Source organism: Bubalus kerabau, chromosome 22 (assembly GCF_029407905.1).
Source record: "Bubalus kerabau isolate K-KA32 ecotype Philippines breed swamp buffalo chromosome 22, PCC_UOA_SB_1v2, whole genome shotgun sequence".
Classification (NCBI taxonomy): Eukaryota; Metazoa; Chordata; class Mammalia; order Artiodactyla; family Bovidae; genus Bubalus; species Bubalus kerabau.
In genome coordinates, this window is record NC_073645.1 from 20201298 (window position 1) to 20217880 (window position 16583).

General features: G+C 40.6%; 1 protein-coding gene across 1 annotated transcript in view; it reads left to right on the forward strand.

Moving 5' to 3' along the window:
- The window catches only part of DNTT (DNA nucleotidylexotransferase), a 32357-nt gene that overhangs the window by 998 nt on the left and 14776 nt on the right, over positions 1–16583 (forward strand). The window contains exons 2-6 of the mRNA XM_055560263.1: positions 9482–9656; positions 10327–10455; positions 11723–11893; positions 13150–13221; positions 14423–14546. Coding sequence (XP_055416238.1) covers positions 9482–9656; positions 10327–10455; positions 11723–11893; positions 13150–13221; positions 14423–14546 — 671 coding nt within the window. The remainder of the gene's footprint in view (positions 1–9481; positions 9657–10326; positions 10456–11722; positions 11894–13149; positions 13222–14422; positions 14547–16583) is intronic.

Below are 16583 nucleotides of genomic sequence, written 5' to 3' on the forward strand. Positions count from 1 at the left end.
CCAGACACAAATGGTATTAGAACCTTGGCATTAATAATTCCAAACAGAATTGCCAGAGGGCTTATAGTGAATAAACAATGATAATTGATGCAATTGGCTGGCCTTGATTGTCCAAGGAATAGGTTGATCACATTTTTTTTTTTTCAGGAAAATGTATAAGAATTCTATGTGAAAACAAATTTTTGTCTTTAAAAAAATAAGAAAAACTGACAAGCATATCCTGATGAAGTGTCAGTTACAAATTGCTAGAGAAACATATGTCAAAAGTCAATCATCAAATATGAGTCAAATCTCATAGAAACATTTAATTTTTTTTACTAAAATGCCCCATTCAGAAATTCTTGAGTCTCCCATGGATTTCCTCACCCAATTTCTCTACACTTTCAGCAAGAGCTGACTGGTTTAGTTACAGGCACAGCTACGAGTAATGCACACGGTGGCTGAGGCAGGTAGGTGGAGAGACGACTGGAGGCAAGTTTCTTCTTTTGACAAGAAAACTCAAGAGGCAGCTCTGCTGCCAGGGACTGAGCCCAGCTGCTCGGGCGACAGAGGAAACTGGTGCACAGCGAGCCAACTGCTGCTGCGATGCGACTGTGGCAAGGTTCCCAGGCTGGCTGCTCAGAAGACACATTAAATGCAAATGTGTTTTATGACACAAATATAAACCACAGGAAGCAGAAGTTCTAGCTCTCAAACGGAATTTCCATAGTTAGCTATATAGACTCTAATTGGAAAGGACAATGAAGATTATTACAGGGGAAAATCTCTAGATAAAAAAATCTCTAGACCTCAGAGTCTGACTCTGACCCTTCCCAGCCATGTGATGTGGGGAAGACCCCCTCTCTCCTCTCTGACCTTAGATTCTTGATAAATCGTCTAGTCTGCCTGATGTGATACCACATGCCATGATGGATATCAGTGTACTTGGATAAATTAGAACAGCTATATGATTGTAGTGTAGCTGTTTTCTCGTTACTTAGCTGAATCCATTGACCTTTCTAGTAAAATCCTAAGGAGAGGGCTTTCTCTCCACAATATGAACGAGGTCGAGTGACACAAATCAACAGAACAAAGACAGGAAGGAAACCCATCAAATTGGTTATTAGTGGGCATGAGGGTAGTAGTGAGAGATTATGGCTGCTTTTATGCTCTATGTTTTCCAAACTTTTTACAATGAACATATTTTTTAAGTGAAAATAAAGGAAATTGTTATTTTAAAAGAAAGGATACTTCTTAAGAGGAACAGCTAGACCTCACCTTTTGATATAAAAGATTCAGAGAAAGAGGAGCTAAAAAAAGTTCTGAAAGTAGACAGTAATCTCCATAATTTCTAGTGCATTCTTTGGCTGCTAGGAGGGTTTAAATATGAGGAAAAATCTGATCCCTACTTTACCTGAACCTGAACACACAGCTTAGAATTGGTGTGCCTGAATGTATTGAGCTATCTGGAACTATTTAATTTTCCAGCATATGTATACTGTATCTTTATAGTTGGATTGGACTTCATTAATATTTATGTTATATTGCAAAAGACATGCTATTCCAAGTACCATAGGAAGCTGGTTCTTAAAATATAAATAAAGGGAGGTGTCAAGTTCTTTGAGGCATTTTTGCACATTCATTAAAAAGGTTACTGAATTTTATTCCATGGCCAACACCCTAAATTTTAGAGCAACTTCATAATATTCCAGTTCTCTGGGACAAGCTAGAGAAGGGTCGGAATCTAGTGTTTGTCACGTTCTTCTTTTATCCTTGATTCCAGTACTTTGAGCTGTTTTAAAACTTTATCAGCGTCAACTCTCCTCTTTTTGCATACTCGCTAAGCTTACCATTTCTGTCTTGACCTAAATTGTTGATGCTGAAAAAGAAAGAGCCGGATAGGAAGGGAGGCTTTCCATGGTTACATCAGCCAGCAGATGATCACTTTTTCTGAGTTCCACTGTTCAAGCAGTAGAAACCCATCAGAGGATACATTTCCCCTGCTTGCACCTCCATAGTTTGTCTACAAGGCTGTCTTTGAAAGGCTTTGTTTAAATGAAAGCAAAATACACCACCATGCCATCACAAGTTAAGGGTTCTGTTAGGACCCAAGTAGAAGGCTTGCACCTTGTGAGCAAAGAGTTTAAAATCAGACAAGAGAGCCAGGAACTGTACCTTTGTTGTCACTTCGCATGAAAAGATAGCATAATGTATTTCCCTGGCATGTACTCATTTTCCTCTTTTTAAAAAAATTAGAATTTTCCTACCCAAAGCTTTACTTCGAGCCTCCTTGTGTCTTTCATGCTGAACCCTCTTCCCTTTTGCAATAGTCATTATTGAATAAACTCTATTCTTACTGCCTTAATGAGTGTCCAGCTTTGTTTATCTTTGACAATGCCCTATCACTTCAGATTTTTGGTGTTTGAAATAAAAATATTAAAAGTCATTGTTTGGAAAAGAATATGAACACCAGATGAAAGAGCTATTATCTGCTCCAGAAAATATGATATTGAACTAGTCTTTCTCTAGGCTTCTTCTAAGTTCAGTGTCCAAACACATCTTCACTGGTTTCTCATTATGTTTTTTCCCTCACTTTTTCTCCTCCAACTTTGAATGGCTTCTCCTTACACTTCTCTATGTAAGACCTAAGACCTCTGGAAGCCTTCCTAGGGGAGGAACTTCCTTCCTGGACACAGGGTGAGCCATGGCTTACGGTTGGCCCCTGACTCTTCCACCTGGCTTTTCTCCTTATTCCTCCCCAACTCCACTTTTGACAATTTTCTTACACAGAGTAGGCTTCAGGAAATATTTGCTCAAAGAATACTTTATCTGGAGAATATAAAACCAACCAAAGGAACTTATGACTACCAAGAGTAATTTTTGTCACTGAATTTTTTTTACAATGTTTGGTTACCTTTTGGTTACAGTATTACCTTTGTAATCAATGAAATAATGAAGATTTTATTTTTGTAAGTTCAAAAGCATGCAGTGTAGACTCGAGTCCTGTTGTTCTTCAGTCAGTAAGTTGTGTCTGACTCTTTGTGACCCCATGAACTGCAGCATGCCAGGCTTCCCTGTCTTTCACTATCTCCCGGAGTTTGTCCTGCTTTGGTTCAAATTACTTATTTCAAAATTTGTGAACTTTAAGTTAATGTAAGTGTTCACGGTCTCATTTAATGTGGGCCGAAAAATCAGGGCAAGACCCTCTCAGTCTTCAGTATATCAAGGGCTGGAAATAAAAGCTTGTTTTTACTGGTGCTAGTGTTCATCACTCAGTCATGTCCGACTCTTTGCAACTCCATGGACTGTAGCCTGCCAGGCTCCTCTGTCCATGGAATTCTCCAGGCAAGATACTGGAATACTGGAGTGGGTTGCCATTCTCTTCTCCAGGAATCTTCCCGACCCAGGAATAGAACCCAGGTCTCCTGTATTGCAGGCAGATTTTTTTTTTTTTTTTTACCATCTGAGCCACCAGGGAAGCTCCATAAGAGTGTGGGATAAAACCAAATAAAACTACCTCGATTTTTCAGTGACAGGGATTCTGAAAGAGATCAGTTGCTAGGGAAATTGGCAAGAGGATTTTTTTTTTAAACTGTAAACATCCCAGTTCAACTGTAAATAACTATTTTTAAAGTTATTGTTGACAAAATAAGTCCTGTGTCAGATGGAAAGAATTAAGAATGACTTCTCCAGGGAAATAAAACAGTTTTAAAGACAAAGAAAAAAGCAGATGACCATCCATGAGAACTGGGGGAATCAGATAGAGATATCAGTCTGGCTTCTCACACACACAAAAAAAGATGGCTGCCTATTCCTTCATGAAGACTTTTTCTAATTGTGTCAAGAGGCAAGAGAAACTAGGGGAAGAAAAAAGAAAAATCAGGGATATTGGTATCTCAGAAAAAAAAATCAAAACTGAGATTTGTGAGTTAATCTCTCAAACTTAGAGCTTTCTGAACATCTGAGGGTCATACTCATGATTCTTGTAATATCTTTTATCATGTGTATTATTATATAACTACAGTGTTTCTTTTAACTGCCCTTAGTCTGAGTCATTATAATTTATCTCTAGCTTAAGGAATAATAGCCATAAAAATCATGGGTCTGATATACATAACTTAAAAATATAGATTTAATTAACACATAAACTTCTAAGATGTTCTGTTGTGTACTCCCTAAAATTGTCTCATGTACCTGCAGAGAAATGAGTACTGGATGGGGAAACATTGCTATAACTGATCCCCGAGTCCAGTATGGGGATCCCATCTAAGCTGGGGCAGGTAAAGACTGATCTTCCTCTCCAGCACTGTTTCACAAGGTGGAGTCATTGGGCTGTGAGATGGTTTTGAAATATGGCAGACCCCATGGAGCGACAAGGACTACCTTCCCTTCCCTTGCCTTGGGAGGGCTGGTGGACCCAGCAGAAATGGCACCATGTGACTTTTAGGGGCTGGGTCATAAAAGGCCTCAAGGCTTCTGCTGTTCCTTGGACCCAGAGCCTCAGGTAAGAAGTCTGAGTTGCCCCTGAGAGAGGCCACTTAAAGGTGCTCAGGTGGCAGATGCTGCTGAGCCCAGGCTCCCAGCCACCCTCACCAAGGTGCCAGACTCTCGGGCTGCATGGAATATCAGTGCCTCCATCAGCTGCGTATGGAACAGAAGGATGGCCCAGCTGAGCTGCCTGAATTCCTGACCCACAAATTGTGAGACATAACAAAATTGTTGCCTTTTAAAAACTACTACATTTTGGGATAGTTGGTGCTGCACCAGTAGATAACTAGAAGTGACTGACTACCATATGTCAGAATCACCAAGGGAACTTCTCAGAATGTGTATTTCTGGGCCCTAGGTGAGATTTACTGAATCTGAATCTCTGGTAATAGGACCCAGGCATCTGAATTTTAGGCCAGCATCCTTGGTGCCTCTAGCAGACACTACAATTTTAGAAACATTCTTTCAGAGCTATTCAGTTCAGTTCAGTTCATTTCAGTCACTCAATTGTGTCCAACTCTTTGCAACCCCATGGACTGTAGCACACCAGGCTTCCCTGTCCATCACCAACTCCCAGAGCTTGCTCAAACTCATGTCCATGGAGTCAGTGATGCCATCCAACCATCTTATCCTCTGTTGTCCCCTTCTCCTCCTGCTTTCAATCTTTCCCAGCATCAGGGTCTTTTCCAATGAGTCAGTTCTTCACATCAGGTAGCCAAAGTATTGGAACTTCAGCTTCAGCATCAGTCCTTCCAATGAATATTCAGGACTGATTTCCTTTAGGATGGACTGGTTGGATATCCTTGCAATCCAAGGGACTCTCAAGAGTCTTCTCCAACACCACAGTTCAAAAGCATCATTCTTCCGTGCTAAGCTTTCTTTCTTGTCCAAATCTCACATCCATGCATGATCAATTCATTGTACCAGTGGTCTCTCTGTTGACCATTACTATGAATATTGCCATGAGCTGGGCACCAGACATGATTATCACCAGGCAGGTTATAACACTGTCCCTGCCCTCAAGGATGCCAAGGACCAAGCCAAGTACATTTCAATTCAGCACCACTTAAAGAAGAGGGCCCTGCATGGTTTTCCCTGGGGGAAGCTGAAGGCCAAAGCCTAGTTCAGAATATTTGTAATTGGTTCACAACTTCCCAAACCTAGTCCAAGTCACTGTTAATTGGTCATGGCTAAGAAACCAGGTGACTTAGAGAAGGGAATCCACTGATATCTCAGGAACGGCCATGTCAGCAGGACCTTGGGGTCTTTAGAAGACGTTGAGGATGGCTGCCTGAAGCTTGCTGCCACCTTTTACCTTAAGAAGAATGCCCAGGCCTTCGGGGGCAAGGCAGAGACTACCTCTGCCCCAATCCCAGGTTTATTTGCCTTTGAAAATGACATTCATGCATATTTGTTCCCTTACACAGAAAACTAACAATAAACAATTCATGACAGGAAGTGAGAAAATATAGAAAAATACTTAAAGCAGACAAACAAAACCTCACGCAGGGGTCTAACCACAGTCTAGCAGAACGTTAAGAGATTGCTCAAGTCATGCACACCTGGGTTTGAATCTTGCCTTCATGTGACCTCTGCAGGCCTTGGTTTTCTCATCTTCATTGTGATGATGATGGTGATGTTGATGATGATGATATTCATTCTGATGTTATTCCTTTTGAGAAAAGGAAATGTTCTCATTGGAAAAAGCACAGAGTCACAGAGGGGTAGCTAAGTGTGGCCCAGCACACGGGTTTTATTTTATCTTTTGGCCATGCCACGTAGGTTATGGGATCTTAGTTCCCAACCAGGGACTGAACCCATGCCCCCTACTAGTCTTAACCACTGAACCATGAGGGAAGCCCCCAGAACACAGGTTCTAGATTAAAATGGACCTCAGATTAAATCCTTGCTCCACCACTTATTAGCTGGGTGAATTTTTAATGTCCCAAGCTCTCTTTTCTTACTATTAGAGATAATCATAACTACCTATCTCATGGAATTATTTACAATTAAATGAAGTAGTGTATGAAATTAATCTACAATGATTCTGGCACATGGTGATGTTCTATTAGTATCTTCAATACCAGAGTGCTCAGGGCAGAGAGAAAACCATTATACCAGCAAACAGCTGTCACAACAGAGCAGTAAGACATTGTGTGCAGAACACACCAGAGCAGGTGACCCTCCTTGGTAATCCTGTCTGCTAATCAGCATAGACAGTGAACAAATGCTTTATTTTGGTGGTCTGCAATGGAACACACAATATCTCTGAGATGCGCCTGTACTATGATGTCAAAGTTTCTAAGACTGACTTTCAATCTCTTACTTTGTGGGAACCGGTGACAAACAGAAATGAACTCTGAACAGCACAATGTGTGGTTTGTTTGATTTTTTTTTTGTATGTACTTGATAATTGTTGTTTTGTTTGCTAGTTGCTTAATGAGCAGGGGTTGGAAATCCAAATCGGAATCTTCTTTCATACACTGCATAGCTTATATTCCTGAATAAGCTTATATGAATTCAGTAGGAGATGCACATGGTCCTCCTCCAATAGGGTGAGCTCAGACATCCCCACATTGTCCTGGGGAATCCCAGGTGAAGAGGTACTGAGGGTGGTGGTACATGACTGGATGATGAGGGGCCTAAATTTAGAAGTTGAGCCCCAGAGCTCTTCCTCAGCGCTCCCATCTCTCTCTGAGGTTTAGACAAAACCCTATTTAGAAGACTAATAGTTGCTTGGGGCTAGTGCACTGGGACGACCTAGAAGACTAATAGTACTAATAAGCATAATAAATAATATAATAATAACGTTTCTCTTCAAAGGGCAGAAACATAGAAAGAATAATACTGTCTAACCCTATTAATTCTTCTGTGGTTTTCTTCAAGTCTTGAGATAGACAATCTTCCAAGAAGTTGACTATAAGTAGTCTTTGGAATCATATGCACCTGGAATAGGGAAGCAGCTAGCCGTCTTCCCTTGGCCCTTTTAGAAGGTGGTTTTATCTCGACTATTTTCTGCCTGGGCCTGCTGCACATCCTGCCATCTAGATGGTCTCAGCTCTGGTCTCCAGTCCCACTTCCCTCCCAGCACCAGTCCCAGAACCCAACTGTCAGCCAAATATTTTTATTTGGATCTCCAGCCATCCTTTCAAGGCAGCTTGCCTGAAATAAACTTCAATTTTGTTCCCCCACTCTTCCTCCAAAGAGATCGAACTTCCTAAATCCCTATTTCTACCAAAAGTGATAACACTTGAGTGTGATAGATAAGCTGGAGTAATAGTTGAGTCTATTCCCCACTTCACCTTTTATAGGTGATGCCAGCTATCCATCATATGTCTCCTTTGCCTTCCTTTCTAGCACTGTAGGAACCAGACTGAGGTTTAAATCATCTTATATCTGGTCCAGTGATTCATCTTCTTAAGTAGCTTCTCAAAGCTCCCCAACCCATGACTCCCCCTCCAAATCATTGTGTATACCAGATTAGTCTTTTAAAATAACACTGAAATGCTATCCATGTCCTGCTCACAAAAAACTTCAGTGGCTCCATAATCCTAGAACATAAGATCCAGCTTTCTCAACCAGGCTTCTAAGACCCTCTGTAATGTGGTTAACCCACTTGCTCAGTCACATCTACAACTACTTCCCAACAGAAATTCTTCATTCCAATCCAGGCCACTCTCCTTCCTTTTCTCTGACCTTTGAACCTTTTCTTCCAGGAGGATCTATAGTGCTACTTTCTTGGTACCTTATCCCTCCCATGCATCCAGACTAGGCACAAACAAATGCCGCTTTTCTACAAAGCCATCCACCTCTCCCAGCCCACACTAAATTATTTTCCCTCTTTGTATACCACTTGCAGGTCCTGCCTATGCCATAACATATTAACCAGCTGTTTCACAGAAGATGCTGATGCCCAGAAACTTTGTTTTTCTTGTTTGGTACCCAACCCCTTCCCATCACCACCACAGGGAACCTAGGGCTGTGTCTAGAACAGTGAACCAAGAAATACTTAGTGAATCTAAGAGTCAATCAAGAAAAGGAGAAGGAGGAAGAAGTCAAGCAAGAGAAGTGGGGAAAAGAAGAAAAAACAATTCTATTTTTTTCTCTTCAATGCCTATATATGCTATTTGCTTTTGCTATTTCCCAGATTTGTAGACAATTTGAACTGAAGGAGCCCTAAAAATTATTAGTTCCAGTGATATAATGCTGATTTCAAAGATTTGTTTAAAAATAGAAATAACATATTGACCAGAAAAGACAATCAAAAAGGATAAATGTCATTTACCAGCTGTGTGACCTTCAGGGTGTCCTTAACCTCTCTGTTCTTCAGTTTCCTCATTTTTGAAGTGTGACTAGTATAATATTTACTTAAGAAGCTATGTGAGTATTAAAAGAGATGATGTATATGAAGTACTCGGACAGTGCTGAAGTGTGCTAAGTGCTCAGTACTTTTTTAAGGAAAAGATACAGGGTCTTACAACACAGAGTTGTGCTTTGAAAAACATGTAAAGCACTATTTCCCAAAGGCTGGTCACCACCTATTAATGACTTATGAGATCAATTTAGTGGGATGTTACATCCATATCAACATCTACATCTATATCTATTTTGGGTCATGATATAAAATGTGTTTCTAACTGTGGATCACATACAAGTTTGAAAGGCACCGGATTAAAACCCTCTGCAAAATAAAAATGAAACAGCACACCAAAGCCACAGGCAGAGTGCAAGGTGCTAATTTAAGAGCGATTTTATCCTCTATCCGCTCTGGACCTTTGTTTTCCACTAACATCACAATCTTACTAATGTTTTCTTAAGTTTTATTGCATCTGATATGTAACATAGGCCACGTTGCTATGCTAATTGAAGTTGAATTCCCTGACATGGACGCCTAGGTTCTCCATGTCTATGGTCAGGTCTACTGTGCATCTTTCTCTATCAGATGGAATGCTCTGAACACCCCAGGGAAAAAAGGAGAGGTTCTCATTTTGAAAGTCTCTGTCTTATTCTGCAGTGATTCTGTCACCCACATTGTAGCAGAAAACAACTCTGGTTCAGAGGTTCTCAAGTGGCTTCAGGTACAGAACATAAGAGCCAGCTCAGAGCTAGAACTCCTTGATGTCTCCTGGCTGATCGAAAGTATGGGAGCAGGAAAACCAGTGGAGATTACAGGAAAACACCAGCTTGTTGTAAGTGTCCTGAAAGTGGTTGTATGTGGGCTATAGACTCAACAGACTTAAGTTAAACCCCAGGTTCTCTGCTTGCTCCCTGTGTGAACTTTGGCAAGTCACTTAGCTTTTCTGAGCTTCGGTTTCTTCCTTTACATTATGAGAACAGTAGTGTCTGCCTATCTTGTAAGATGGCTTATGAGGATTAGAATAACACACATGCAAAGTGCTTAAGACTGAGCCTGATCTATATATGCACTTAATAAATGGTAGCTATTTTTACAAACAAGTCTATACACAAATATTTCAAAATATTGAAGTCTTGATGTTCTAGCAGCCAGAAAAGTAGAAGGTTCTTATTTTTTTCTTACCGTGATCATTTATAAAGAAAAAAATTAAATTCTTAGTTCCAAACCCTTCACCAATGGATCCTAACTATGTAAGTTTACAGAAAAGGAAAATGATGTTTAATCGGTAGTTCTTTTTCATGTTACTTTTTCAGATCATAAAAATATTACGTTAATTATAGCAATTTCAAATATTAGAAATGCATATAACATAAAACTTGAGCCTCCTATAGTATTATTTTCTTTCCAGAGACAATTGCCATTGAACTGCCTCTTATTTTTCTTCATACACGTCTATTACTATTAATTTTTTATTTAAAATAGATGCTTATACATTTCTTTAGGTGAAAACAGACTATTCAGCTACCCCAAATGCAGGCTTCCAGAAGACTCCACCACTTGCTGTAAAAAAGATCTCCCAGTACGCGTGTCAAAGAAAAACCACTTTGAACAACTATAACCACATATTCACGGTAATGGAGCTTTACAACAACTATAGCAAACGTAAGGCTTGCTGCTTCTTTCTGTGGATCTCCAATTAAATTATGAATTTTCTTGAAAATCTAGGAAGGTTTTCCCCATTCTTACTCACTCCCCTAACATGATCTCTGGTTCCTCTTTCTGTCAAGAATGGGTCTCCTTCTATTACGAAAATAGACAATATATTTAGAGCATATTCTTTAGAGAAAGTAACTTAACGATTTATTGGGAGTTGTTATTAATGGATGCAACAGTTATCAAAGGCAAATATTCTGAATAACTAAATACATACTATCATTAGTCCACTACATAGTAAGAACAAATTGCATAGAAATAGCAATTGTGCATAAACAGCTTTGTTGGGAAGACATAAGATTGAGAGTCAGCAGACCTGGGTTCAGCCTTATATTAACTATCTTGGGCAAATCATTTTCTCTCTCTGAGCCTGTTTCCTCATCTGCTTAATAAACAATTAGGTAGATCAACTCTAAAGCCCCATTTAGCCCTGAAGTTTCATAATTATGCTTCAAAATGAGCCGAACAAAACCATAACTGCTTATCCTCCAGCCTACAATCAGTAGTCAAATGGATAAAACATGCATTAGTAGATTGAATACAGAACTTCTCCTTTCTAAAATTCTAGCCCCAGGTGTCCAAGGAAGACCAGGAAATGGCAGCTACTGAGCACCCTGAGGATCATGCCACACAGCTGTAGCTACTTCCTCCTCTGCCAGAAATGCAGACATGCCCTACCTTAAATAACCCCCTACCTTAAATAACCCTGCCTGCGGGTTTGTGCCACTTCTGATCATACCCATTCATTCAACAAGTCTATACTAAGTGCTGACTCTGTTTCACCAACAAGCTAAGAGAGAGGATTTTCCAGTGATCAAGGCAGAATCCTGGCCACAGGCTGGTGGGAAAGTCAGCAAACAGGGAAGGATCATGCCAAGTAATGACTAGGAAGATGCAGTGAGCAAGAAGTCATTTTTTACTTAAATCATTCATGAATATCTAATGGCAGAGAATTCCAAGTTTCCTTACAAAGCATGCTGTGGTCTGTGTTTTCAACTCAACTCTGCTCATCCAACCAGGGAGAAGTGAAAAAGTACAGGACACCCAATCCTGACCTTTGAGGGAACAGTCATGAGGCATTCTAATATTTAACAGAGAACAAGAGGCATTTGCAAGGGACTGCTGGCTTGGGGGTTAGGGGCTAGGAAACAGACTGTGTTTTGCTCATCTGGTTTTATTCTTTAGGATGCCTTTGAGATATTGGCTGAAAATTCTGAGTTTAAAGAAAATGAAGTCTCTTATGTGACATTTATGAGAGCAGCTTCTGTACTTAAATCTCTGCCATTCACAATCATCAGTATGAAGGACACACAAGGAATTCCCTGCCTGGGGGACAAGGTGAAATGTGTCATAGAGGTAAGGGTGAAAGGTGATTCGTTTCAGCTCCTACTAGGTAGCTACTGAGGGAGGGAGAGAGATGCAATTAATAAATTTTCCTGTTAACTATATAGATGTGGTATTCATTACTTTTTCATTTATCTCTGATTTATATTATATGGATATATATTATATCACATATATATATATTACATAGATAGCTACACATGTATATGTGTCATTCATACCCCAATATTATCTCACTTGGAGCTATGTGGGGCCAGCTAGTGAGAAAATAACTCTCCTGTATTATTAATCACAGTGAAAGTCTCTAATGACCTAAAAGCTCAACAGGAGGGGATGCTATGAGTTAAAACCCAGGCTGTGTGAAGAACCTCAGTTCCATTCAGCAGACATTGCCCTCCAGAATGGTGGTGGGTATGAAGGACAGTGGAGCTGATTCCACATCTCCGCCTGTGTGTTCTAAGAGGAGAGCCAAGGATGGTTAGTTATTTATTAAATAATGTTTAAGAGTTCCTGGCAAGGCAAATTGGTCATCCAAGAGGAAATTTCAGTATAGTCAGATGCAAGGCAAATTATTCAAGGGAGGGAAATTAATCCTAACTCTATTTAAAGGAGGTTGGATGGCTCTGGTGGGGCTTCCCAGGGGCTTCCCAGGTGGTGCAATAGTAAAGAATCCACCTGCCAATGTAGAAGACACAGGAAACATGGATTTGATTCCTGGGTTGGGAAGATCCCTTGGAGAAGGAAATGGCAACCCGCTCTAATATTCTTGCCTGGAAAATTCCATGGACAGCAGAGCTGGGCAGGCTACAGTTGATGGGGTCACAAAGAGTTGGACATGACTGAAGTGACTTAGCATGTACAGGTGGCTCTGAGCTAGACATCATAAGGACTTGAACTTGAATTAGCTTTTCAATAGGTCCGAAACTAACCCAATCAGATGAAAAGTCCTTTTGTTTCAGTTCGTTCATATCCATTAAAAAGAAAATTATCCCAAATATTTAGACACCCCTTTGTCAGTGAACATTTTGGTTTGGTGTTCCAATCATTCTGTACCTTCCTTCCCGAGGATTATAAAGGGGTCCTTGGAAATATAATAACCTGAGATTTTCAAGCAAGAACTGTCTTGTTCTCTCTAGATCAGCTAAGGAAACATCCTTTATGTCATAGGTGTATTTAGTGAAAAATTAAGCTACTATATCTGGGGATTTGAAAATCTCATATTGTGATTAACATCACTAGTGTAAAATGCTTTTCAAATGTCCATGCAGGAAATTATTGAAGATGGAGAAAGTTCTGAAGTTAAAGCTGTGTTAAATGATGAACGATATCAGTCCTTCAAAGTAAGTGATTTGTACATGTATTTATCAAAAATAGGTTTTCAGTTGATCCTATTATTCTAAGTAGTTGTACTGATCAGCTTGGGGTGCCATAACACAAAGCCACAGACTGAGTGACTTAACACATGATTATTTTTCCACAGTTTTAAAGGCTGGAATTCTGAGATCAAGGTGTTGGCATGACTGGGCTCTGGTTAGGGCTCTCTTCTTGGTTTGCAGACAGCCTCCTTCTCAACATCCCCTCATATGACACACACAAGGAGAGAACAAATTCTCTGGTCTCTTCTTATAAGGGCACTAATCCCACCACGAGGACCCCATCCTCACGACCTCGTTTAACCTAATTACCTTCCCCAAACCCCATCTCCAGATACCGTCATATTGGAGGTTAGGATTTCAACATACAAATTTGGGAGGAAGGGTCACAACTCAGTCTATAGCAGTGATCTAGGAAGCAAATGCCTGAATAAATACAGGTGCTTGAGCTTATTGCCATGCTACGGTGAGATATAAATGACCTTATCTCCCAGAGGTTGTCACTCCTGGGTACACTAGGACTGAGACAAAACAAACCTGCTCTTAGAGAATCAACCTGTGCTGGAAAGCTCCTCACTGCATCTTGTCTACTCTGAAGCAGGATTTATTACCTCCCAGTGTTCCCTATCTCTGAGTTGCAGTAGGCAGAGACTTCTACCAATCCCTTTGGATCAGAAGTGATGCTCAGCCTCAAAGGTAGTTGAGGGCAGAAGCCCAGGCTTAGAGTACAGAGAGACTGAGTTGAGTCTGGGCTCTGCCACTTAACAAGTGTGTGATGCTGGGGAATTTATGCAACCTACATGTGCATCCCTCGTTAAATTGTGAGGGTGAATATGCATGTGTGTGTAACAGACCGTTGGCAGAGGAGGTGTGGCTATGGATACCTGTTGTCATGCACTGACAGTGAAGGCAATCCTTATTGGTTATACAGAATTCCTGGGCAGTTCCAGAAGCTGCCTCCTGACTTCTGCTTCATTTAGTTATACCATATGTCCTGAAACAGAAACGCCTCTGAAAAATTACCATTGCCCCCTGCTTGTCATATTCAGGAGACACTAGGTCCGAGATTTGCTTATGCTTTTTCTTAATTGCTTGACCTTGAAAAGTATCACTTTGTGTCATAATGACTGTTTTAGAAACTAAAGACATATCTTTCCCTTTGTTTCAGCTCTTTACTTCTGTTTTTGGAGTGGGGCTGAAGACATCTGAGAAATGGTTCAGGATGGGGTTCAGATCTCTGAGTAAAATAACGTCGGACAAAACCCTGAAATTCACAAAAATGCAGAAAGCAGGTGAATTGTCTCTCCTAAAGATTCCCATAATTGCCATGGGCTGGTCAGGTTTTGGTAAGGATCTGTCAGCTGTACTTCATATGTTACCTCCAGTCTTGGTGATCTGGTCACTTCCTTGGCCTCTCTTCATGCTATGGCTAAAAGCCCAAGCTTTTGGAATCAGATAGACCTGGATCTAAATCCTGGCTCTCACACTCTCCAGCTGTGTGATCTTGAGACAGTTACTTAAAATCTTTGAGCCTTCTTTACCTCATCTGTACATCAGTACGTAAGTAGGGAATAGATCAGATCTTGGAGGCAAGACAATTAACTTGGCACAGAGCAAATAGGCCCTGCCTGATGGCTGTTGTCATTCCTTTATCTAGACGTCAAAACTGGCTGCACCATTGATCTATTCTTACTGGACTGACCCTTCCAGGTATTTGGGTCCCAGATGGGTAAAAGGTGTGGGTAAGGAATCCAGGTCAGAAAGTTGACATGGAGAACTTTGGAATAAATAATATTTGAACAAACTGGAGTTGTTGCTTGGCACAAATAGGGATCAGCTTTAGAAACTGTAAAATACCAAGACATATAGGGGAAACTGTGGCAACCTAGACATGGGGTTTGTCTACCCAATCAGGCCTTGTTAACCTAGAAGAGAGTAGAGACAGACATCTGAAAGACTGACAAGGCTTCCAGGAGGTTGCAGATGGCTTGGTTACTTCCATTTATACAGGGTACTTGTCATTTTTTTTAATGACAAAATTTCTGGAACCAGGGTCAAAAAATGTACATCTTTTAAACATTTACTTTTTAAAAACATTTATTTCTAATATGCAGTAGAACATAATATTATTGGGATTTGAAAGGAAGTCATAGCCACAGTTCTGAGCACTGTGGCTTCTGAGTTATAAAGAATGAGGAAGTCATCAACATTTTTAATAATATGAAAAAAGGGGGATCTTCTACAAGAGAAGGCCAGAAAACAACAACAACGAAAAGAAAACCTGCTATCTTCTGTTTAAGTGATGGAAAGAAACAGCAGGAGGAGACAAAGAAAGCATTTCTTGGTGGTTCACATCAATGCTTATTAAGCATGAACCTTCAGGAGTCCAGAATAAGAATATGGGTCTTTTTTCCTTTAGATTCTTCTAGTTCTTATGTGGCATCTTATAAAACTTATTAGCAATCTTTCAGAGGTTAGAAACTTTATGAAACATGACTGCTGCTGCTGCTGCTGCTGCTAAGTCGCTTCAGTCGTGTCCGACTCTGTGTGACCCCATGGACTGCAGCCTACCAGGCTTCTCCGTCCATGGGATTCTCCAGGCAAGATCACTGGAGTGGGATGCCATTGCCTTCTCCCATGAAAGATGACTAGGGAATTCTATGACTGTGTTGACGTAAACTGCACAGTGTTATTAACTGTAGTCACTATGCTGTACGTCAGATTTGCAGAACTTATTCATCCTGTGCCCTTTGACACACATCTATCCGTTTTCCCCATCGTCCAGCCCCTAATTGTCACAATTCTACTTCTAAGAGACTCTGTGTGTGTGTGTGCGCGTGCGCATGTGCACGCGCGCTAAGTCGCTTCAGTCATGTCTGCCTCTTTGCGACCCTATGGACTGTAGCCTGCTTGTCTTTCATTCTGGTTTATTTCACTTAGCAAATAGCTGGGGTGCATCCTTGTTGTTGCAAATGACAAGACTGTCTTCTTTTTTAAGGTTGAAAAACATTCCATTGTGGGCTAATTAGTCAACAGTTAACCATTTCACATATATCAAAACTTCAGGTTATACACCTTAAATTTATACAATTTTTGTCAACTATACCTCAATAAAGCTGGAAAAAAGATAAAGAACTGCCCCCGAGAGACCTTTCAATTAGGAAATGGGCAGCCTCTGTAGGTATCCAAAGCCTCTCATTATTAGAAAGATTCCGGCAGAGTTGGAACACTCCCTCTGGGGATCCTAGAGAAGAGAGCAAAGCCTTGTATGGAAGGACCATTAGCTGGCCCTCAGGCTCTATGGATCTTCCCTGCGCCCTGCTCCCCAC